The 23,963-nt window shown below is 40.5% G+C and overlaps 2 protein-coding genes across 2 annotated transcripts in view; one reads left to right on the forward strand and one right to left on the reverse strand.

Annotated features, from left to right (window-relative positions):
- Window positions 1-13,587, forward strand: part of LOC104276216 (protein FAM196A-like) — a gene marked incomplete at its 5' end in the record, with an annotated part of 28,557 nt that extends 14,970 nt beyond the window's left edge. The window contains 2 exons of the mRNA XM_009872446.1: window positions 4,261-4,332; window positions 13,404-13,587. Of these exons, the coding sequence (XP_009870748.1) occupies window positions 4,261-4,332; window positions 13,404-13,587 (256 nt within the window). The remainder of the gene's footprint in view (window positions 1-4,260; window positions 4,333-13,403) is intronic.
- A 4,023-nt stretch (window positions 13,588-17,610) lies between these two features.
- The window catches only part of LOC104276217 (dedicator of cytokinesis protein 1-like), a gene marked incomplete at its 5' end in the record, with an annotated part of 69,499 nt that continues 63,146 nt past the window's right edge, over window positions 17,611-23,963 (reverse strand). Inside the window, 2 exons of the mRNA XM_009872447.1 lie at window positions 17,611-17,826; window positions 22,035-22,130. Coding sequence (XP_009870749.1) covers window positions 17,611-17,826; window positions 22,035-22,130 — 312 coding nt within the window. The remainder of the gene's footprint in view (window positions 17,827-22,034; window positions 22,131-23,963) is intronic.

Genomic DNA, 23,963 nt, shown 5'->3' on the forward strand with positions numbered 1-23,963 from the left:
AAACCCAACTTCTGTTTCGATAAAAAGAAAACAAATTTTTCATAAGAATCTTTGCTTTGTGAAAAGTTTCACATTTTACAGGACTCTTAGAGAGAAACACCGACTAGTTTACCAATCAAGAAGAAAGGTTACCGGTCTCTAGCCTGAGCTCTCCTACACTGGAATACCCTTAAAATAATTTAAAAGGGAGGAAAAAAGTAGCTTATTCAAAATACTCAGTCCCAGAAGGAGAGCATGTTCACCGAGAACTCTGCTCTCCTGGACCTGATATCAACACTGTGCTCACAAAGTGCTTCCAGCAGTTAGCACTGATGGGAAACTCAATTTTCCAGTAAGTCTGCCCTGCAAAGCAGCCTCACCGCAACAGCAAGAGTAGAATCTTTGCTGGCATGAAGTAGATGAATTCCACGCAAATGTTTATGTAGATAATTATGTGAAAACAAGAAAGTGAAAGTCCAAAGCCCTGGGGTGTCAACAACAGAATTCTTTCATGACGAGTTTAATCCATACAGAAATAACTGAATTTGTTCTAATGCTCACACAACAGAGTCCTGGCTAAAGAGCTATCAAAGTGCCTTATGGAAAGCAAACACTGTGACACCACGTAGTCTTCTTGGGGCTTACAAAGAAATTAAATACTAGGTTGCTTCAGACAATGCAACATCACTAAATCTGTAGTTTGAAAGGAAAATCACGTCTGAAAGGCTGAACATACTCAATATGGAAAATGATGGCTTAAAGTTCATGATAATTTACGTCCAACTAGAAAAAAAACGTATCGCTGTCAACAGGACATTTTGTGAATTATAAAGATCCTAAAAGCAAGCAACGCTCAACATGTCAATTGAGAAACCAGGATTTCAAACTGATAAAATCATATATTCTTTAAAAACCTGTATCAAAGGACCACTTTTATGACTTTAATGAGTCTGCCTTATACCATCAACTAGGAAATACATTTTTAAAGTATTTGAAAGTCTGGAATTATTGGGCATTTAAAGATCATCTCACACTTTAGAAACTCGTTTAAATGAAATACTGAAAATTCAATTTTGAGAAAGACAATTTATTAATCTAAAGTGTATATGACACTTTATTTTCAGTAAGGTACCAGGACCACTACCAGTGGTTCATGACTGAACTGGCCCATCCACTTGAAAACCAACTACAGCATGGCCTTTGCTAAACAAGCGACCAGCCTACCACCGTCCACCAAGTTTGTCACAACTCAAACATTACTGGTTTAAGATGGGTGCGGTGCTGGTGGAAACTGGTTGTTGGTAAACCATCGGAGTAACTAAGATAACGGCCAGGGTTACGGGTGTGAGCAAAGAGCATGCAGATCCGCAGGAGTTTTTATGCTGCAATGTGTTTATTAGGGTCTTTAGTCCCACGTGACTTCTTGCTGAAGTGTTTCTACGTGGGCTGTGGCTGGGATGCACCACCAGCACCGACCTGACCTGGGGGGCTCTGATTTATCCCTCTTCTTCACCTCAGGTTTTCAGCACACACAGGAACACTCCTCATCCTCCCTTCTCTTTCAAACCAAGCATTCACACCTTTTCCCAGCCGCACAGTGCAAGTCATGGTTCTCCAACACCCCGCTGAGGGGGAAAAACTAAAAATAAAGACTTGTCAAGATCCACTGTGAGCAGGTGACCTGGCCACCTTGCTTTTCCAACTGCCACCAGAAACCTCGCTCTTTTAGAGCAAATCATAGAATGGCCTAAGTTGGAAGGGACCTTAGAGATCATCTAATCCAACCTCCCTGTCATGGGCAGGGACATCCAGGCACGTCCCTAAAATACAACCACCCATTTTCCTACACAACTTTACAAATAAGATGTCACTGCCACTCTTTGTCACAGGGCTCATCTCTCAGTGATCCAGGAGAATGGAGACATATGTTAGCAGGATAAGTCATTTGTAGGCTGCAGTTTGCTTTTGTAAATACTGGACTTTGGAAAAGCCTATTTAAAAAAAAAAACAACCAGACCTATTATTAAATTATTTCTTGAGCAGCAGAGCAGAGAGGCAGGCCAAACACGAGCAGCACAACCCCTGGAGCACTGTGCAGAAACAAGAGAGACTGGCAGCGAGGAGGAGGTTGTTCATCTACGTGTCAGATAATTAACTGCGTATTTGAACGGTAGTTTGCAGGAGTACAAAGATGAATGGAAATGTCTCGACTGGAAACTAATGAGAACAAAAACCAACCTGGCACCCAGCGCAGCGTGTTTATGCCTTTACCTCTAAAGAGGCACTCCGACAACGGTGCTGTGTTCCTCTGAAGGCGATTATTAACTTATTATTTATTTATTATTATTTAACTGCCCTTTATGTCCTCAGTAAGTAAAGGCTTTCATGAGCTGATCTGTAAACTTTACATGTTGTGTTTTCAGTAAGAGTTTTTAGTATTTGATCAATAGGCTTGGAAAAAAAACATTTCGCAAGTCCAAGTTCAGTGGTGTGATGACAATCCGAATGTCAACTTTGGAAAGATTTTAAAAGGGAAATTGAAAACCACGTATTGCTTTGCTCTTAGCATAAAACTCAAGTATAGTCAAATGTAAGCCAGTACTGTGGGGTTTTATCTCACAAGGAATAGCACATACTACAGAAATTCCGTTCTTCTGCTCATCTGGCTTTGCTGTTGTGGTAAAATTTAGCAATCCAGGCAATTTGAGGATGTTCCTCTGGACAAAAAGTATTTTTGAGGCCACTAACTTAGAACTTGATCTCAAATTTCAACTGTTCCAATATGTAAGTGATGTAATAAACTTTGAAACCGGTTTTGAAACCTTCAAAATAGTAAGTGACAGAGGACCAGATAAGCATTTTCCAAGAAAAACCATATGTTCACTAAGATAAATAAGTAGCCTGCAGCGTTTAGGAAACACTGATTTTCCATCTTAGGGACAGGCACATTAAACGGTTTGTGTATCATTTCCCTTTAGTACTTGATATTACATAGGTTTGCTATTTAGTCACATAAAAATTAAGTCAACTTTTTTTGCAAGTGTCGGATTTATCAATACTCTTACCTTGTCAGGGAAGTGGAGATGAAGCTGCTCTGTCCCCGTGGCTGGGGCAGCAAAGGACGGGGCAGAGGTGCTCCCCTTAAGCCAAGCCAATGCTGAATTATTTGAGGTCAAACAATTGGGTAAGGAAGGTCCCAAGTAGCGCCTGACTTCAGAAACCTTCCCTTAAGTAATCCTGACCGGATCTTCTATTCCTGCCTTCCAAGTTGTGCAGAGGAGCTATTTCCCCATTTCTTTTAAAACCAACTATGCAGAAATTCTGCAAATACTAGTCTGTATTTAACACAAAGTTATTTTAAAAGATTCCAAGTTTGTGATTTTACAAAAAAAAGGCAGTAAGTACTAATATCGAAATACTGACCAAGGGATTTTCATTTTAAATTTGTTGGCACACAAGAACATCCATTGTGATAGGTATGCAAGTGTGTCCTTTTTAATATATTTACTTAATGAAGTTTCAATGTGCAAAAAAGTACTTGTTTAGCTTAAAAAACCCTAATTCATTTGACCAAGCCAGAGACAATACACGGGTAAATTAAGAGACACTGCTGTAACAGACTTCAAACCAGAGAGTGACGACAGATGGCTGTAGGCTAGGTGAGCCCAGGAAATATTATTTAAAAATCATTTTCTTACTTTTAAGATACTATAGCAGATCTTCATACCTCATTGCCGAGGCACCATTTCTAAATAGACTCCATTTTTCAGTATTACATTCCCTACATCCAGCAAGAACTAGGAAAAGCCTCATGGTTTTTGACAAAGGAACCAGCGCCGTCACGCCTGTGGAAACTGCGAGTGTGTCCATTTCCAGTGATAGTTCATCACTTCGGTACATGGCAGCTTTATGTCAAAAAAGGTTCATGTCACTTGGCTTCATTGTTGCTTTCCCTTTTAATTTACAAAAGTATAACGGAAATCAATCTTTTATTTTCTCCTTGCAGTCATTAAAGACTCGTTTTCCACAATAACTTCATCTTGCCATTGTTCAGTGAAGATGAATGTGCTATTTTTAATCCTGTTTTCCTGATGGCCAGATTTTTGTATTCAATATTTAAGTGTGGTTTGGTGGTGGTGGTGGTTCGTTGTTAAAAAAAAAAGGAAAAAAAAAACATATCCCAACCCTGAAGTTCTGATTTCTACAAAAAGAATCATGAAAGGTAAAAAAACATGTTATAATTAATTACTTTTTAATGACCTTGTGTTCTTGTCTTTGTAGGCTTTCATATAGAACTGGTCAAGACACGGCTAACTGCGACACATGCAGGAACAGTGCATGTATTATCTATAGGTAGGTTAAAAATACTAATATTCCCACTTTTTCTTGAGAGAAACTAGTAATTTCTTCATGGATGCAAGATCACTTGTTAGCCTTGAGTTTTCAAGAACACAAAACCAGTTCAAAACCAGGAAAAAAAGGTCACAAATTCAAGAAAATTCAACAGACGCTTGTTTCCGAGTCTGAATTTTCAGACCAAAAATAGATGATTATGGACAGTACGAGTGTTGCAGCTCTTGGATGAGGAAGTACTAGAAGGCGTGAGGTTCATTTTCACATTGCGGGAGATATTTAGCATTCTCTATCCAACAAGTCAACATATTTCACATCTTATTTTTATAGCAGTAACAACTGGACTTGGGAAGTAATTTTGAGGGAAAAGCCCTGCTGTGAAGGGGTGCGGTTCTGTGAGGGGAATACAGGTTTGCTTGTTACTGTCAAACAAATCAGAAATGACCAACTGCCGAAGGGCTTTGTTCGAGTATTTGTACCTACTACAACCTCTCCTCCAGAAGGAAATACCTGGAGTTTGCTCACTGGATGCAAAAGGTGAAAGGATCCTGCTTCTTTCTAAAAAGCAGGTTCCCCCCCTAATATCTCCTCCAAGAAACCCGTTTCGGCACGTACGGTGTTAGAGTGCAGGCAGAGCAGATGGGCACTGGGCATGACATGAAGCTGTCGTGAGGGTGGTGATGTTTTTCATACTGACAACTTAACTTGTCAGTCTTGGAACAACCAGCAGAGGATTTTCACGCGTTGCAGGTAAGACTGAAAACAAACGCATCTCGGTATTTGCGTGTTTCAGGAAATCAGGTGATATAGTAGAGATGAAAACGTGCCAAGATGACAGTCACAGCAAAGATACACACTGAAACGAAAGTGCAAATGGTGGCTGGGTCTGAAAAATGCAGGATTTCCCCCCTTGCCCCTTAGTTCTCCAGTTAGTCTCCAATTTAGGCAGACCGGGAGCTATTTATAGCTTGTCTCCTCGCTGCCTCGAAGCAGAGGAAAGAAGGATGGAAAACTTCAACTCCATCTTTACTCTTTAGCAGCTATCTAGAAAAGAAAATGATGCTGTTCTATGCAAGGGAAGGAACAAATCTACTCATTTTTTTGTCCTCTAAAGCAATGTTTAGAAGCATTTAAATGCCCAAACCCTCCCTTTTTCCGAGCTCAGTCCCTGTGCAATTTCTTGCTCAGAGCAGCCTGGGAAGGTGCTGCATAGCCTGTTTCCATCAGGGAAACTGTTTTTTTTTTGTTGTTTCATTAGCAAAAAAAATAAAATCCAATTGGAATTTTTTTAAAAAACCTTGATTTCTAGCCTTGAAAGTAAAGGAGCCTTTCAGTCTCTACGCTCACTTCAAATTGAGTCCAGGAACACAGATGTTAAGTGTTTCCCTACCAACAAAGCACCAGTGCAGCAGGCAGGTCTAGCTGCCAGGTCTCCCATCAGACTGGCCGTTTGGACTGAGGCTGCTGATGCTGGGCTTTCGCCTAAAGCAGCGTTTCCAGGGGAGGTTTTAGCAGAAATCAGCTCTGCTTTTTTGACAGATTAGGAGAATATATGCTGCAGGCAAGAAATATAAAACGAGGAGACAGCGCAAAACAGGGGAACTACGAGAAGGCTGAATGACTAAGACAAGATAAGTAGCCAGAAGAGATAAAAAGAGAACTTCACTGATAAAACCACCGCTAAGACAGACTGCCTTGTACGAGCTTCTGCTCCTCCACAAGTCAAATACTGCAGCACTGAAACCAGAGCAGCATTTCATTAGCGAGGATGCTAAAGCTGCTCTTAAATCCAGATGCCATGATCCGCGCTTTCACAAAGGGTTTGCATGACAAGTGCTGCTACGTTGTGGGTTTGTTTTTTTTTTCTTTAAGACAAAGCATCTTTTAGAAACAGAAATTAAAACTCAGATTAAACTGCTGAAGATGCACTGAGCACCTTCTGGTGCATGAGGGCACCAGACTCTCCAAGCTGTAAGTAGACGTCAGGTATTAGACCAGGAGGATCATCCACCAGGCTCCCAGTTTGGCCCCTCCTCAGTCTTGAGCTCTTTCACCCAAGCAGTAAATAGCAGAGACTTCAGAAAAAAATAACCTTATGGGACAAATCAATAAATTCAAGAGAAAAATCTTAGCTTTCCCATAATTGGCTTGCCTTTTTTGATTTTAAATTTTGAACACAGTAACGTTCAGAGCTCTTTCAAATCTTTTTAAACTGCATCTTAGAGGACTGATTACCCAACCGCATCCTCTTAAGGTCAGATATAACCCAGACGAGATGCTAGAATGCAGAGACAATCAATGTAATTAAATTTTTTCCCCTTAAGATGACTTTTTAGAATATTAATACAATGCAGAACAAAAGCTAGAGATAGTGTAGAGGGCAACACGAAAGCACTGTTGTACTTTAAGGGGGTTTTAGTATCAAAAATGTCAGTGCTGTTAGTAAACACTCTAAGTTTTTGACAATGCATTTTTTTTTCATGTGAAATCTATGTTTTTTGCTAAGAGTCCGTATCTTTTTTTTATATTACTTTGACTATGTTGAAAAGAACAGAGTAATAAAAGGAAAAAGGAAGCCAGGTCACTTCGTTGTTTGGGTTTTTTTAGTAAATAGGAAACTGATCCAACATGAAACACTATTAAAAAGACAAAATACCAAAACCCTAAAATGAAATAAAATCAATAGGAATAGGAGGGGAAAACAAACAAACCAACCTACACATATAAATTTGATTCCCCATTTCCTTCAAAATTCTACTTCTGCTAAAGCCTGAGAAGAAAGTCCCAACTCTATAGCAAGAGTCTAAAACAGTCAGTAAAAAGTGTTCAGTGTTGTGTCTTTAAAGCCATTTCTGGACAGTATTTAAGACAATAGTCAAAAAATGTGATTAAGTAGTAAAAATAAGTTTAACAAACATTAATCTATCCCATTAGTATCGATATCTCATAATCCAAGGTCACAAAACAGTTTCATGATCATCTTCTATAAACTGAAAGAAAAATTTACAAAGAGAAGACACACTTTTACACCTGCCTTCCGCAAACTCACCTAGATTCACCTTCTAATTTTTAATTTTTTTAAGAAAGAAAATAAGTTTTATTAGGGTATATTGTCTGGACAAAGTCAACCTAAATACTGAAGTCTAGTAAAATCTTGCTGTTAAGAAGAAATTGCATTGATATGCAAAATCTGTACCAGTTCTAAAACACCCAAAGCCCACGTGGACTTAAAATCTTCACAGCCTGTTTTATTCTGTAATTATCTCTTAGCAGAACTGCCCTTTCCGCTCCTGTTTAAATTATCATCCCATGTGAATTTCAATCCTTGAACAGGAATCTATATGAGAAAATGAGTCTTCTGTCTAATATTTTGTGCTTCATTCTTTGGCCTTTATCGTGAATTCTTACCATGAAGGAGCATCTTGAAGAATTCATGCTACAGTTCCCTCTAGTCACAGAGGTCACAAGTACTCAATAGCTTTTACAAGGCTACTTTAGCTTCTGGAAGTAAACTTTTTACTAAATCAAATCACTAGCCCATTTCTGCAGAGGGGGAGCAAACAAATCGATAGTGCAGTTTTGCAGATCTTGAGGGCAAAAACTACTCAAAGCTGTATCAACCATTAATTTGGCTATTTTTTTACTCCTTTGAATTTATGAAATATGCTGGTTTTCAGCATTCAATTTTGCCTCTGATGCTGAGGTTATTCTAAGGCTCAATCCACCTATTCAATGGTAAAAATACATTAATGGAATCTATGAAATGTAACTCTCACTCCAAGTGGTAAATGACATTCCGGCGATACAAGGTAACCAGGTAGCACAGAGCCCACAGGGAAGCAGTTCACTCGTGAAGGTGAGACACAGTGATAATTATTAGTCAATAAACACGGCGATACAAAGAGAAAATAAGAGGAGTAGACACACATCCCTAAGATAGCATCAGTATAGCAAAAATCAGGTAAGTAACTGCTGAGAACAGTAATTTTCATCATCTTTTTGTTTCCTACCCACACTAATTAATTTATATTCTCATCTCTAGACTCTAAGATGCTTAGTAGTGAAAAATAGATCTTAATGGCTTGCTAATGCTGATAATGCTTTGGATCCTGAGCGTCTGTGATTTTCAGGTTGAAATGGGAAATTTAACAGAGATTGCTTCAATGTGTATTAAGCTCATTTCCGAGTGATTAGTGCTTATCTGGATGCCGTTCGTCCAAGACGTGGCAGGCGCTAATGCCATTAACGTGACCCAGCAGAAGACACTATGATAGTCTCTAATTCCTGCTTCACCTAGACTACTTAAATGTAAAGAGTTAAGCCGCTCTACAAACGCTTGAAGGATCTGGGCCTTAACATTCCAAACGAGGGAATGAGAAGGTAAATAGAAAAGGCTCAGATCCAGCAGGAGAAAGGTGTTCCCTTGAGACACAAAGCAGAAGAACAGGCTGCCCAGAGCCTGGGCAGGGTCCAGCCTTGGGAGGTTTCAAGAGACAAGTGGATAAAGCTCTCAGCAAGCCGGTCCTGAACCTCATTTATTCCAATTTGATGATCTTATACATAACGAACGTATCTGATAATTAGCATTTGTCTTTAAATGATTTGTGTTAGTAACATGACTGTGTCAGAAGAAAACCCATCCGTACTTCTAAGCTTGTTAGATGCCCTCCCACAGCCCATATGCTTAAAACCTAATGGTTATGACTCCTCAAACTCTGTTTTCAATCCCTTATACAGCAACAAAATTAGAAAAAGCTCACTCTGCTGGCTGCATGTAAAAAAAGCCTCATTAACATATATTCTCAAAGTTACTAAAAAAAAAACAACAAACCCATGAAGCCAAAATCAGAAAATCCACATCAATCCCTAATCCCCAGCGCGAGGATTTAGAAGACAGGATTAGCCAGAAAGAAGCAGCCTGAGCAAGTCAGCTGCCTTGCACGCACGCCCCCGGCGAGGTGTCCCCGTTGGCCACCTCGGCTCTACGCCACCGTTAACCACAGATACCCTACTGAAAGCCCCAGATCTCACACACGTGCGTTATCAAGAGAAGCGTGGTCAGCAGGTCAAGAGAGGTGATTCTCCCCCTTTACTCTGCTCTTGTGAGACCCCACCTCAAATACTGTGTCCAGTTTTGATGTCCCCACCATAAGAGGGACGTGGATCTGTTGGAGCGTGTTCAGAGGAGGCCACAAGGATGATCCAGGGGCTGGAGCAGCTCTGCTACGAGGACAGGCTGCGGGAGCTGGGGTTGTTCAGTCTTGAAAAGAGAAGACTTCGGGGGGACCTAATAGTTGCCTTCCAATACCTGAAGGGAACCTACAGGAAGGCTGGGGAGGGACTTTTTACAAGAGTATTCACTGATAGGACAAGGGGAAATGGGTTTAAGTTGAAGGAGAATAGATTTAGACTGGATCTTAGGAAGAAGTTCTTCAGTACGGGGGCGGCAAGACTTTGGAATAAATTGCCCAGAGATGTTGTGGCCGCCCCCTCCCTGGAGGTGTTCAAGACCAAGTTGGACGGAGCCTTGAGTAGCCTGATCTAGTTGAGAGGTGTCCCTGCCCATGACAGGGAGGTTGGACTAGATGATCTCTAAGGTCCCTTCCAGCCTAGGCCAGTCTAGGATTCTATGATTCTATATAGCACCTGGAGGGATGCTGGGCCACCTCCGAGATGTTCTCAAGACCTCCAAGAAGGGCTGGAGGCCAAAGAAGCCTCACAATCGTCAGGGCTCCAGCACTGCAAGCGCCTCGCTCCGGGGGTTTCAGGCACCACGTCCTTCACCACACTATGCCAGAGATTTTGTTTCTCTTTCTTCCCTGAATACGATTCAAATTCTGCACAGAAAATAAGTTTTGTTCCACGTTTGACTTCAGCTGCTTGTTATTCCAGCACGTGAGTCATTGTTTTCGGAACGCGGTAACAAAAAGCAAAGGCTGGGGGAGACAAAGCCCCAAAGCAAAACAGAGAAACCCCGCAGAGGTTCCCGCTGACTTCAATCTCAAAATTAACAGTCATGTATAAGAATAGTTTTCAAGGCAACTTTCAACTGCCCTGCTGTTGGGCTCTGTGTTTTTGCAGCGTTTTCCCTCCTTCGCCATAAACCAAATTTCCACAACGCATCAGCGGTTCTTCCTGGCGACAAAATTAGATCGTGATTCACGTTTCAGGCTCCTCAGTCAGTTTAGGGCACATCCATGCTGTGCAATAAAGAACATGAGGACCTGGGAAATGGGAAAGGAAAGGAAGGCAAAAAAATTCCAAACATACAATATTCTCATTTTGAGTTCACTTTGCAGTGGTATCAGTCCTTAGCAGAACACAAGATGACAGAAACCGCAGGCTCAGGGGCCTCCGCTCTGGGGCTCAGTCAAGCACAAACTAAACTAACTTAGAGCTGCAATTGCAAAGAGATTTTTGATCACTCCTGGACTAGACCCGTCTCACTGTGAAGGAGATTTTAATTACAAAGCGCTCGCCTGTGTTCAAGGAGCACATCAAAATAAAATTCTCAAAGGTCTGCTGTTTGATTTTTATTTGGCCAAATTTTCATGGGAACGACATCTATGCAAACACCAATATGCAGGCAGCTGCCCTAAAAAGTAAAGTTTCTGTTGTAAACCTTGAAAGCATATAGTTGCTTTGGGGAAAAAACCACAGAAAACTGGAATATTTGTCACGGATGAAATTTTACTGCTTATATTTATTCACCAAAACAACCTGACTATTTGCACTAGAGTTTCACGCACAGGAAAAATTTGAGATAAGCAATGAATGTAGGGAACCTCCAGCAACTCAGTGTTCCAAATCTGGCAATATTGTAGGTAAGTGAACCTTTAGTATGTCCTCGTTGGATGTGTTTGTGATAACAGCATCACATAATATCTCGATTCCTCTCTTGTTTTATATATATATTCACAATTGTCAGTCTCTTGAAAAATAGAATTATTTTATCTAAGGAAAAACACTTCTAAGCCAAGAATTATCATCTCCATCATACATAATGCTGGAGGAACAGAGTCCTCACTCATGAAGTTCATGGAGTTATCATGGGGAGGGTTAAAGGAGAGACAAAACCAGATGAAGTTTGGAAGTGAGGAGGAGCCATGTGGCACAGAGGATATTTCAGGAAAAGGTCATTTTGAAGGGAAGCCTATAGATACTTCGGATCCAAAAATAGCACGAAGCAAAACAAAATTGTCAGAGCTGTGACAGGTGACGAAATCAAGTTCACAAACACAAGAATTGGAAAGATCCTCAGCTCAGTAACCAAAATATATAAGGCATCATCCAAATACGTAACACTTGCTGAGATCAATAGTAATTCACGCTTTTAATGTAAAGACCAGAAATTAAGTCAGCTCTTGCTAATTTACAAATATACAGGAAAAAATATAGAATAAGAAAGCTCATCTTATTACTGCAGCACAAGCAAGTGCACACTAAAGCTTCGGCTTCCGAGCAAACAAATGGTTTGCCTGAAAGAAGTGGCTACATTAAAAAGCCTACAGAGCTAGATAAATTCACCTTGATGGACAGCACTCAATAACTCTGCAGAATTTACTGATATAAATGCTGAAATAACAGGAGCGTTCTCATTCATCCTCCCTTCTTCAGAAGCAAACCATTTCATTTTGATGTAAACAGCTGAAAACCAGTCAGAACTGTGCTGCACGTGGCGTTGTGCGCCAGGAAACGGTAACAACGTGGGTTTTGTCACATGGACTAGAACCACGATGTTTTTCCTCTTGAGCTCTATCTTTAATAGAAATTGATTGTGAACAAAGTTACTCCATTCAGCAAGCTTCTTCAAAAAGTGATTTATATCAAGTAGCTCTTAATAGAGCTCCCCTGCAAGAATAACACTTTTAAGAAGCAAAAATGACCTCTGTCAATGCCAGAGCTGAAAGAGCTTTTTTTTTCCAAAAAAAAAAAAATTTAGACTGAGGGAAAAACCTAATATTATATACACCAAATTCTGCACAGATTTCCACGCCACTTGAAATGGAATTTAGAGAGCTCTTGGAGAAGAATCTATTTCACGCCAAGATGTGTCCCTAAAAGCATTTCTGTGGTGTGGCATTCACAGTCAACCAATAACCCAGTCTTATCACGTAATTAATTTATATAACCAACTGCTTTTCGCTAGCTAAACTGCAAACAGGAACACGTTATCAAGTTGAAGCGGGCATTGTTCTTTCATTACCAAGGAGGGATATTAGATTAATCAGTAGGCTTGCAGTGTGCTTCTGCACGAACAGGATGCCCAACACGGCTGCCTCCTACAAATTCAGTATTCACAGCTGCCTCCTACAAATTCAGGTACAGTCGTGGCGTATCGCTGAAATGTTTTAAAATTATCTCCTTTGATTCGCAATGTCTTTTAACTGCTTAACAAAAGGGAGGTGGGAAGAATATTGTCTATATTTGAACTCTTACCTAATGTATTTCTCTGGACCTCTATGTGAAAGTTTACATAAATCCCTGCAAATCACTGAAATGCCGACACTTTTGCTCAGACTGGGTTTAACTGTTGAGCTAGGCACGAGGTGAAATTCGTCTAGAACATGGTGAAACTTCCCCAAGAACCAGTTAAGGTAAAGAAAAACTGGCAGGCCAGCCTTGTTGCTTATGGTCAACCCACCAGCTTCTCTCTAAAGCAGGATGCTCACACCCAGCTGCTGTCCTCACCTCACCTCACCGTGCAGGCTGGAGGGAGAACCGAGCCTGGGCACCCTCTGAGAGAGCATTTCTCCAGGGAGAGGAAGGAAAAAGCAGTATTTTGAGTTTTCAGTCGCCTCACGGCACTTCTGCCGTAATCCCCAAGGCTCCCCTAAACAGCAGGGAGAAGTTTGCACAATCTCATTCCTTTTTCTCTTTTGCAGTACGTCCTTCTGTGACCCACATCCCCCTTTCACTTTCGGCGCAAGAATGGGGTGATTTGACTTAAGCGTTTGTCTTGGACTTCATGCATTTAGCACTTGTATACTGGTGTCTAGATGTTGGCTTAACTGAAACCTTTCTATTATCGCAGATTAGTAACTCAGTGCTTTTTTTCTTCCCATTTTTAGTGTGGAATTGGATTTTAAACAGCAAGAAGATAAACTACAGCCAGTTTTGAGAAAACTTCACCCTATCGAAGAAACTCAGGTTGCACCTTTGCCTTATTCTCAGGAGAGCTACTCCTCCACTCCCAAGCAAAAATCCAAAACTGAATCAAAAAAGCATGGAAGATGGAAACTCTGGTTCCTTTAACCCAAGTCCATGACATGTGGAGTTCAAGGCCTTCTTTGAAAAAAAAAAAAAAAATGTGGAGTTCTATCAATTGTCTCTGATGGGATCTTGGTAGACTGATCCATGTTACCGGCCAACGTAGTTGTGACCATTCTGGCGGCGTTCAGTTCTCACCGCGTGTACCAAAAAGGCCTTTGTACCTAGAAACCGACGTCCGGAAGCGAGGCGTTAGGGAGTACCTTGCCAACTTTGATTTGCAGTTCACCAATGTGGGATGTAAAACCGGAATCGAAATTTGTACAAAGATGGAAAGTAAAACTATTTCCCACCCCTCCCCTTTAGATCTGAAAGCGTCACGTTCTAACCTGTTAAGGTGTAGGCTGTCATCCTGTACACAGCTAGATATCACTGTTGTTTCAAAGCCTTTGGGGGTTTGGTTTATTGTCTTTAAATGACAACGAGGGGAGAGAAAAAAAAAAATAAGCAAGCAAGCCTTATGTTTGCAGTGGTCTTCAGTTTTTCAAATCCATGTTGATCGGGGAGTGCAGTTTTCAGCACACAGAACCTGGACGAAGCACAATTTTTCATGTGGTCCCAGACCATGAATAATCTCTAAGATGTTGACTCTGTGTATATTTGCCTTCATGCGATGTAGACTTCAACCGAGCTAACACATCTCGACAACGCACCATCACTCCTAATTTAGCTCTGTCCTCATCACCAGACCAACGAGTCGGCTCCTCATCTCCAACGGGCGAGCGGCTAAAAACCTCCCAAAGTCAGGACAAGCCTTTAACCCCATCAAGCTGGCAGGGTCAAGGCTACAGGACAATCAGGTGTCCTAGATCTCACTTTTAGTCTTTTAGTACCCAAAATGACACATTCTGGCACAGGAAAAAATAAAATATAACAACCCCACAACCAGAAAAATCGAAAGCTCTATGGATCGTTGGCGTTTGCCGTAATTTAGAATCTTTTTGTAACGCCGTCTTTGGAAAACCTCTACATGATTGCAGAAGGCACCAGAAAATTTCTAGTATATGCATCACGCTCTGAAACCTGTTTGGAAGGAGCAGTAATTATCAGTGCTATTTATTTACTACGCTTCTCAGATGGCTTTCCCGACTTACTCTAATTTATCTCTCAATCTATTAATTGTACTTGCTAACCACACACTTAGGAAAGAGATGTGAATCATTTTTTTTCCAAAGTTTTTTGGGGTTTGCTTTTGTGTTTTGTTTTGTTTTGTTTTTTTCACTTAACATCTTGCTCTGAATTATAAGCTGTGATTTTTTCCTTTAAGTATTTGTTACTGTCACTAAACCTGCATCGAGAATGACAGTTTGTGGAAAATTTTCTCATGCTAGAAGTGGCCAGGGAGTGGGAATTATGGTTTTTGTTGTTTTTGGGGGGTTTTTTTAAGGATTTAAGATAGTCTGAGTCATACAGTGTGTCATGTGACAAACTGGTTTACTAGGAATTGGTTTTGAAATTGCATATCCTGCAGCATCAGTAAAATATAAATTCTTCAGTGTTTAGGTAGAAGAAATGTAATCATTTTCAGAAGAGCTTGCACACACTAACAAATTTGAAGAGTTTTCGTTTACATTATTTTTCCTCTTAGCTCAGCATCCAATCCATTGCTGCAAGAAACCTCGAGGAAAATAACTTTTTTTTTTTTTTACCCCAAAGCAAAGAGCAAGAAAAAGAAGTTAAAATGTGAACAGAAATGCAGAAGATCTCTAAGTCCAGCTCAAAATTAATTTCAGCAGGCTTTAATGGAAAAAAAAAAAAAAAAGTCCCCTTTGCAGTAAAACTTCAAGAGGGCTACAAGTCCCTGTACAAAAGCAAACAATATCCCGCTAATACTTTTGTGAAAGCTGAAGGATTAGAAAAGGTGATCCTGTGGACCAGGAAGGAAGTGCAATTGTTTCATGTGGAAAAAGTGCATTTCCTGTATTTTCTATCGTTTTTAATTGAAAATATAAATCTGTTTACAAGACAGCCCACGTGACATGTTTTAGAAACCCAAAATATTTCCAAAAAAGAAAATCTATTTCTTTTTTTTTCCTCCTAAACAGAACAAAACATCAAATACGGATGTAACAAGAAAAAAAATAACACAGCATTCAGTACTATTTTTAAATTGTGTCGATAATTAATGGACTCCATGCTAACAGGCCTAGCGTGTGTTTGGGTTTTTTTAAAGAAATTAAATCAAGCATCTCTCAATGGCAACCAGTTTGGAATCGTTAGTCACCGAATCAGTAGCTTTTCCCACAGACCTATTCGAAACGTTCTTGCGAGCAGGGACCGCGACACGAAACCGAACTGTTTTTACGTGCGGTTACCGACTCATACGGAGACCAGTACTCTGGCATCGTTGCAAAATGATCGAGGAAAAGTCACTGGTGAAACATATAAGAGCTAAAAGTGAAAGTTCTCACGGCGTGTTCTGTACATGTCCAGGCTATTTTCTTAAGAAGTTGCAAATTTTTAATTTTTTACATTTTTTTAAGACTGGAAAAGCTAACATAACATATAGTCTTGCTTAAAATTACATATCGTGTTCTATCGTACCATAACGATGTAATTTGTAATAAAATGTTTTTGCAAGTGTGTAAAATGTATCATAGTGTATTACATTTAGAATCACTCAGGCTCAGGTTAGATAGACACTGAGAGAAAAAAAAAAAAACGAACAAACTAATTCTTTAGAGCTTTTAGTTAAATGTGACTGACAAAGCTATTTTCACCCTAATGTAGAAGATCTTATAAAATGCAGGTATGAGGTTATAACAAAGAAAATGCATCTTTACTTTCAATGTGGCACATAACGTAGCTTCGCTGAATTCACTGACAATACCATCACCTCCATACACTGATTTGCTATATGCACTTCTCCCATATCATGCTTACAAATACTTTTTAGTCAATAAATACTGAAGTGATTTTATATTACTCGCTATTTTCTGAGTCCGTATAATTTCCGTTAAGCAACGGTTACATTCCTTGGGTTAGAACTAGTAGGAAACACTATTCATGTGAGTATCACTTGTTTTCTTCAAGGAAAAAAAAGTCACTGTAAAAACAGTTTAAAAAAAAAATCAGGATAAACTGAAAAAAAAAATATATCGCGATTAAAACGGAAAAATCCTACCATCAGTACAAAGTGTTTGCTTTTTCTTGCTTAAGATGCAAAACCACCATCTACGCCTTTAGTTTCACTTCATGCTCTACAGGTTAATCACTTCTTCAAAATCCAGTAGGTTCAATCTTGACGAGCACTTTCCAGTCAAGCACGCTCTCAGATTATACCATTTCTTTAGCCCCCGTATAACTTTATATATCACTGCTGCAATTTGTTAACTGGACTGACACTAAAAATACAACCGCTACACCGACACGATTCTGTTCTAGTAGAATGAAACGGACCGAACAGAACAATTTTCAGTATACCTTCAGCTTCCATAAAATACAACTGTGGCTTATTAAAATAATTGGAGTGCTAGAAATCCGCAGTCTGTTTAGATGAATGCGGTTGGTTCCGATAAATGCGGGCAGGGCACACCCCATACACAGCCCCTGCATGGGCGATATAACAGTTTACAACATCAAAAAAGCTCAGTACCAGAGATGGAATAAGATCACGGCCGTCAGTCAAATGCCACTTCGGCTTTTGTGAGATCGCTCTGCGATACACAGTTTCAAATATTTTCGGAAGATAAGAAAACGTGCAATAAAATAAACTGATTTTTTTAACATGGCAGAAGTCTGGTGGAGAAAATGAGGCGCTCTCTCCAACTTGTTGGAACCCTAAATTTGCCAGATTTTTAAGGCACACAAAGACAGTTCACATCGAGCTTCAACTCCTAAATAACTTTAGCCCCAGAACTCTCTCCTGTGACCCTCAGGAACTCACACTTCACTCCGAATTCAACTTCCTTGCAGAAAGGCATCCTGCCTAGAAGACAACAAGAAACAGAGAATCCACCACTGCCTTCGACCCATCGATCGTTCCCGTGTTCACCTCCCACATCAGCATCACATTCTCTGTTTCCCTTCACGCTTCTCACTCCCCAGTTGCTCCTCTTCCCCAGGAAAAATGTCGTCCTCATCCCACAGAGATTCTCCTTCACTGTCACGGAGAGGCCCCTCTAAATCTTCTATGAACCTCCAACAGCTTTCACACTTCACAGCACAGATCCCTTTCGGATCATTTCTGCAGCGTTTCTCGTTTGGTTTCACCATATCCTTGTTCTAACGTGCGGAGCGGGAGGAAAAACACTCATAAAGTCATAAAGTCCTCTCCCATCCTCTGCTTCCTAATCACACATCCCAGGAGAATCTAAAATACTGCTTTTTGCCCCGATCACAGCAGGTGTTCACGCTGATATTGTTCACCACAGACCACTACGGGGTTTTCAGAGCCACTGCTCTTAAGGACAGAGTCTCTTGGAAGTAAAGCCACTTCTCATACTCTTTGCTTTACAGCTACGTGGGTTTTTTTCCTGTATCAAAAGGGAATTTGATTCATTCCATCATATAAAGCAACCAAAACTGTCTATTTCATGCAGTTGCACAAATCCGCCAGCTGAAGCATCTTCCAAAAGCCATGCACACAGGGATCCAAAAAACCCATCTGGATGGCCTTCCTGAAATGAAAGAGTTCAGCAACAAGCCTGTGTTTCTTGGCTTTGTAAAAGAAGAACCCACCAAGGTGCTGACCACGCGGGAAGCAGGGAGCAGTCATGATTCCTTTGGGACCTACCATCGTGGCCGGTCAATTCTGATTTATGAAAAGAGGCCAAGATGCTGACTCACACAGAACACAACACGCTTCAAGAGTTGGTAGGCAAGGAAAGAGGTGGTTTACAGTCATCCTTCCGAAAAGACTCAAGAAACTATGCTCAATTTACTTTTTTTTTTCCCCAGGCAACATGTTCTCAGAAGAGCAGATTTCATCATCTTTTTATAGGTGAGTTTTTACTGCACCATAAGCAGGGTTAGCTTATAAAAATACATAAAATAGTTTTAAAAAAAATCATCTGTAAAACAATCCAAAGCAGCCAACTTCTGCGAGCAGCAATGAACGCTGGCCTCGCATCAGACAGTCCAGCCCACAGCACTACAATAAGACACCCAGAACCTTCTACTCAGCCAGCAACGGGACCAAGTAAAATTCATCCTGACACTTCCAGAGGAAAAAGTAGTCAAAAAAATAAATTAGTATTTAAATGGTGAAAGTTTGTCTTTTTGTTTTTCTTGCATGTTAAAAACTCATTTGATATGGCAGGCTAGAAACTAATGCTAATTTCCAAGTATATAAATTCACTGCTTCCACTAAAACAGCCTGTGTACACGGCCAGATTGTGCTTAATCTTAGTTAATACAGACCCTGGTGAAACAGAGGGTTTGGCTTTCCTTGCACAAGTTCTGGAGGAACACAACAGTTACCTTAAATTCATTTTGCTATCAACTTCTTCAAAAATTATGGTCAAATCTATCCTATTCCAAGATAGTTCATAGCTTTCCAGGTTGGAAAGGACCTCAAGGATCATCTAGACCAACCCACTAATTCTCTTCTGAAGGTATTCAGTAAAAACAGCTTGTGATTTTTATGTAGAAACTCACCGTTCAACACAGTTACCTGGCGATTTAAGGTTTACTAGGCAGAAATTTTGCCACAGATGCGAGATACAGCCTTGAAGAATTCTAAAGACTGAAAATCCATGGGAAGGTCGTGCCCGATACCTCCCATATTTAGATTGAGACATGGCAGGCAACAGAGTTAGCAAAATCCTTTCTGATCTCCTGGATTAAGGCGGAATGTTTGTAAATTCTACCGCGAAGATGACTGTGCTGGTCCCTTGCCTTACCCTGAAGGTCAGGTTTTCGGTCAGTGGGAAGGTTGTGCCCGATACCTCCCATATTAGATTGAGACATGGCAGTCAGAGTTAGCAAAATCCTTTTTGATTTCCTGGATTAAGGCGGAATGCTTGTAAATTCTACCGCGAAGATGACTGTGCTGGTCCCTTGCCTTACCCTGAAGGTCAGGTTTTCGGTCAGGTCGGTGTTAGAATTCATTCATCTTTTTGTCGAGGTTTTTCCAAAGGGAAGTCTAAATCACACATGCCTCAAACTCAAAATGGTATGTAGAGTGTATTTTTAAAAATATAAATGGAGACAAATTCTAGAAAATGCTTGTCTTTGACGTTTACCACAACAGATCCCAAAGTTCCTGCATCGCAAATACCGCGGTAGCTCCACAGCGATTAGAACGTGTGAAATTAAAAACAGCCGTGACTGACACTGCAAGAGGATGAGGAATCTCTGGTTCTGTACTGGTGCCTAACAGGAGAGAAGTCCTGACTCCCAGCGATAAGGACGCATCTTCCATTTGTCTGAGCGATTCTTCAAAGCAGGATCCTCAGAGGAACGATCCCAGAGTGAGGCTAAAGGCTTCACGGAAATAGAGTTCACATCTACAGGAGTAAGAGCTCATTCCTCAGTGTTTTTGATTCCAGGTATTATTTTTTATATTTCTAGTGTATTATGCACCATTAGGATCTGGATAGAGATGCCACAGCCAAGTATTTCAAGATGAAACCATGCCAGCTGTAGTACACCAGTGTAGCCATCTTTTCTAGAAGAAATTGCTATGTTCTGTAGTTGACTTCACTTGAAAAAGTCATTGTCCCTTGAACTATGCCTCTATAAAATCGTTTCTTTTTAAAATTCCTTCCTTCTACTCATCTTTTATGGCTAATTTTCTAGCAGAAGCTCAAGGCAAAACCAGACTAGTATCACCAAAAGAAAAGTTAATATGTAATTTCAACCCAATTCTGATCCTAGAGGAGTCAGGTTACACTTGCTAATTATTGCTCGCATTTTATTCTTCCTACTTTGCTGACACCACAGAAATTAATTGTTACTGGTTGATTACAGGGGTATCCTTTCTGCAACGACTAAGTTTTAAGACAGGAGTAAGTACTCCTTGAGAATACCCACTCCTATTAATATCCATTACATAATTACAGAGTGTGCAGAGCGAGGGATTTCGAGCTGCCTTCATCATCGCTCTGGGTATTTTTAACGCAACTGCACTTCGTTAAAATATATACAGGAGAAGTTTTCAAATATAATTTGATAAATGCAAAAGGAATAATTAACATTTTAAAATACCAGCTAAACCACCTTGATCAAAACAATAATTATTCCACATCCTCACCGTAACTGCAGCAGTTTCCTGAACGTTGCACAAGACGACACCTGTGCAACTACGAGAAGTAAAGTTCTGCCCCCTTGTACAGGAAGACATTAAGGTATCTGTGCTGCACATTATTAACTATTTCAGTTGTAAAGCACAAAGTAACAACATATAAACCTTTTGTCTTCCTTTCACTGATACAGAAAATTATAGAGCTGGGATGCAGTAGGAACAATCTCTACTTCTAACCCTTTCTCGCTCTAACAACAGATCTGGTGAACCATTATCACTTTCTTACGATGAAAAGTATTATTGCAAATCTAAATTATAAAAGTGGAAGACACTAAAAAAAAAAAAAACCAAAACAGAGGATGACTCACTAAAACCAAAGCAAAATTGTATTCTGTTTACTGACAGAAGCACCACCACAGGCAAAGAAAATAGGACAGCAGTAGGTAAGTAAGACGTGCTGATGGGACTCGGATATGTGTGACTAACAAATCCAACCTTTAAGACAGAAATCAGTCTACTGAACCAAACCAATGTAGAATAGGGCAGCTACTCAGATGAGAAATCTGGTCCACTTTGACCAGCTTCCTATATATTAGTTGGCAGAAACACCTAAGAAAGAATGTAATGTCAAGGCAAACAGTGAGCCAGCCAGAAAAGCATCACGATCTATGCCTGGTTCAGATGTTAATAGGCCTCTCTTTTTTTTTTTTTTTTTTTGACTATTTAGGCTAATATTAAAATCACAGCACTACGCCACCGAAGTGGAACACAGTAACTTGCAGCTACTGCATCGGTGCTTCCTCTAGGTTTTGAAAACTTGATAACTTGAGGCTCATTTCTATTCTTCCATCATTCAAACACTGCTGTTATCTTGGTTATCTCACCTGTAGCCAAAGGAGGCAAGTAAATGCTTGCAGAGTCAAACGATCGCTGATGTAGTAACAAACACACGAGTCCTTCATTTCCACGCTTTTCAGCTGGCTAATTACAAATAACGCATCATTTTGGTTAACACAGACATCTAAAATCTGGCTAATCACCCAGCCACCTATATTCTTTAAATATTTTTTGCTCCCCCCGTGTAAACGGCAGGAAAATTACAAGCCAATGTTTTACAGCTTACTGAACACAGAGACAGTTCCAGAAGGTTTTGATTGCTTTGGGTCACCTGGGACTTAAATCCTATTACAGTCAGGTTCAAAAAGATGTGACAGAGGTATTTAAGTTTACATCAAGAGACACTTACAATGAGCTCCGAATCACGTCCCATGGAAATGACTGTTCTGTTTACTGTCCTCAATAGCTTCTCCATGATTATCTGGACGTGTCTTTGTGTTGGCCCCTAAGGAAAAAGAATAAATTAGTGGTAACTAGGTACAACAGACACCAACACAATTGAACTGCTTACGCTTGTCTTTAAATGCTCCTGTCTTGTGGAAGTTAAATAAAAACTCGCTCGCTGCTGTTGATCAAAATGCGGAAAATTAGTCTCCCGTTTAGCAAACTCCATGAGAAGTCTATTTTATTAATACATTTTTCTGAGAAATTAACATGTAGTGTTGCAATTATTTAAATGAAAAGCAAGTCCCTGGAAATATAGCAAAGCCTATGACATTTAGTTATCAAATAATTTTATTTTCCTAAGTCATTTTTCCAACATCAAAAGCCCACAGGCATTATCCAATCGGGGGGGGGGCTACCCTGTAGCAGAAGCAGAGAAAGAAAGGAAAACTTTGGTTAAGGCACTGCAATTTCAGTCAATTGCTTCAAATTAATATTTCTGTATTAGAAATAATCTGTCAGTGTTTTGGAAAGAGTTGAAAATTAAATATTTAGTTCAATAAGCTCTTAAGAACAAGTTCAGAAAGCTAATGAAGAATGATGGCTACGGGAACTGAAGGTAAATTATGAGCTTTGCTCCCATCTTTTACTTTATAAATAGGCTTCTTCACTGTTTTCTTTACTCTGAAGACGACTTCAGAAGGGGCCTGTGTGGTGCAAAGGGGAAACAACTCCATAGCCAACCACTGCAAGTGTTTTCCCAGCTAATCATCTACATAAAGCAGCCCCTTCATGCTGTTTCTTGACCAAACCTTCCAGCAAACCATTTTCTCACTTCCCCCTGGATCCATACAACAACCTACATCTTCTCACTGGATCATTATTGCCAAAGGTAGACTTGCCTATATGACAAATGCATTTGCACATTTGAAGAACGAGCCATCATCAGTCCACACACACACAGTCACCGCCCCAGTACAGACTTTTCTCTCTGCTGCTGACAGATCTGTCTTCGGGATAAACCTTACAGCCTGGTCCCAAGAGCATCTGCAGGGAAGAATGTGTCTGCCTCGGTACCCAGCTCCTCTCTGCCCTTCACCTCTCCCTCCTGCGAGGTCTCTCCAAGACTTTTCTCCTCTTTCCACTCCTGGCACTTGTGCTGCTCCGGCCTGTTTTCAATTCTACTTTGCTACTTTTTCAATTCTCCTGGCTGGCAGAGTTTCCTTCCTTCCCCTGTCCCCTCTTCCATCCTGTCACCCCTGCAGCCCTGCTCCAGCCAGGCTCGGCCCAGGAGACGATCGCGGAGTCGTGAGTGAGTTGCTGCCACAGAGAGAAACGCAGCCAACAGTGACAGGAAGCTGTCAAAACCAAAATTCCTTCCCCCGCACCCCTCCTTTTTCTATTTTTTAAATAACCCACTCTCTGAAGCAATCGCACAGAACTACTTTAAAAAGCAAAATCGGAACAACCCCCAAAACCGTAGTCAAATCAGATGCTGGGTATGATGCGAGTAGCTGGCCCCTGAGGTTCTTTCCAACTAAATTAGTGCAGGATTCTGCACAGGACTGAAGGTTCAGGCAGCAGCCTCATCAAACTTCTTTAAGGAAGCGTCAAACCACTGTAGGTCTCCAGTAAAGCATCAGTATTTGCATATTCGTGTGAAATCAAAAGAAGGCAAAAAAGGGACTATTATGCAAGCTACACATCTGCATGCCCGCCCAGGGCACTGCACAGGTTCTCACGCGCAACCTTCTCATACGTTTGCATTCTGAACGGCTAAGACAGCAACGCTAGTTATAACAGTCATGCAGAAGCCTTCATTTTTCAACTCAGGTTCTCTCACACCGAGGTGAAGAATTCTGCTAGCTAAATTTTAGTGGCGCTTCGAAAAGCT

Source organism: Apaloderma vittatum, unplaced genomic scaffold, assembly GCF_000703405.1.
Source record: "Apaloderma vittatum isolate BGI_N311 unplaced genomic scaffold, ASM70340v1 scaffold2287, whole genome shotgun sequence".
NCBI classification, from domain to species: domain Eukaryota; kingdom Metazoa; phylum Chordata; class Aves; order Trogoniformes; family Trogonidae; genus Apaloderma; species Apaloderma vittatum.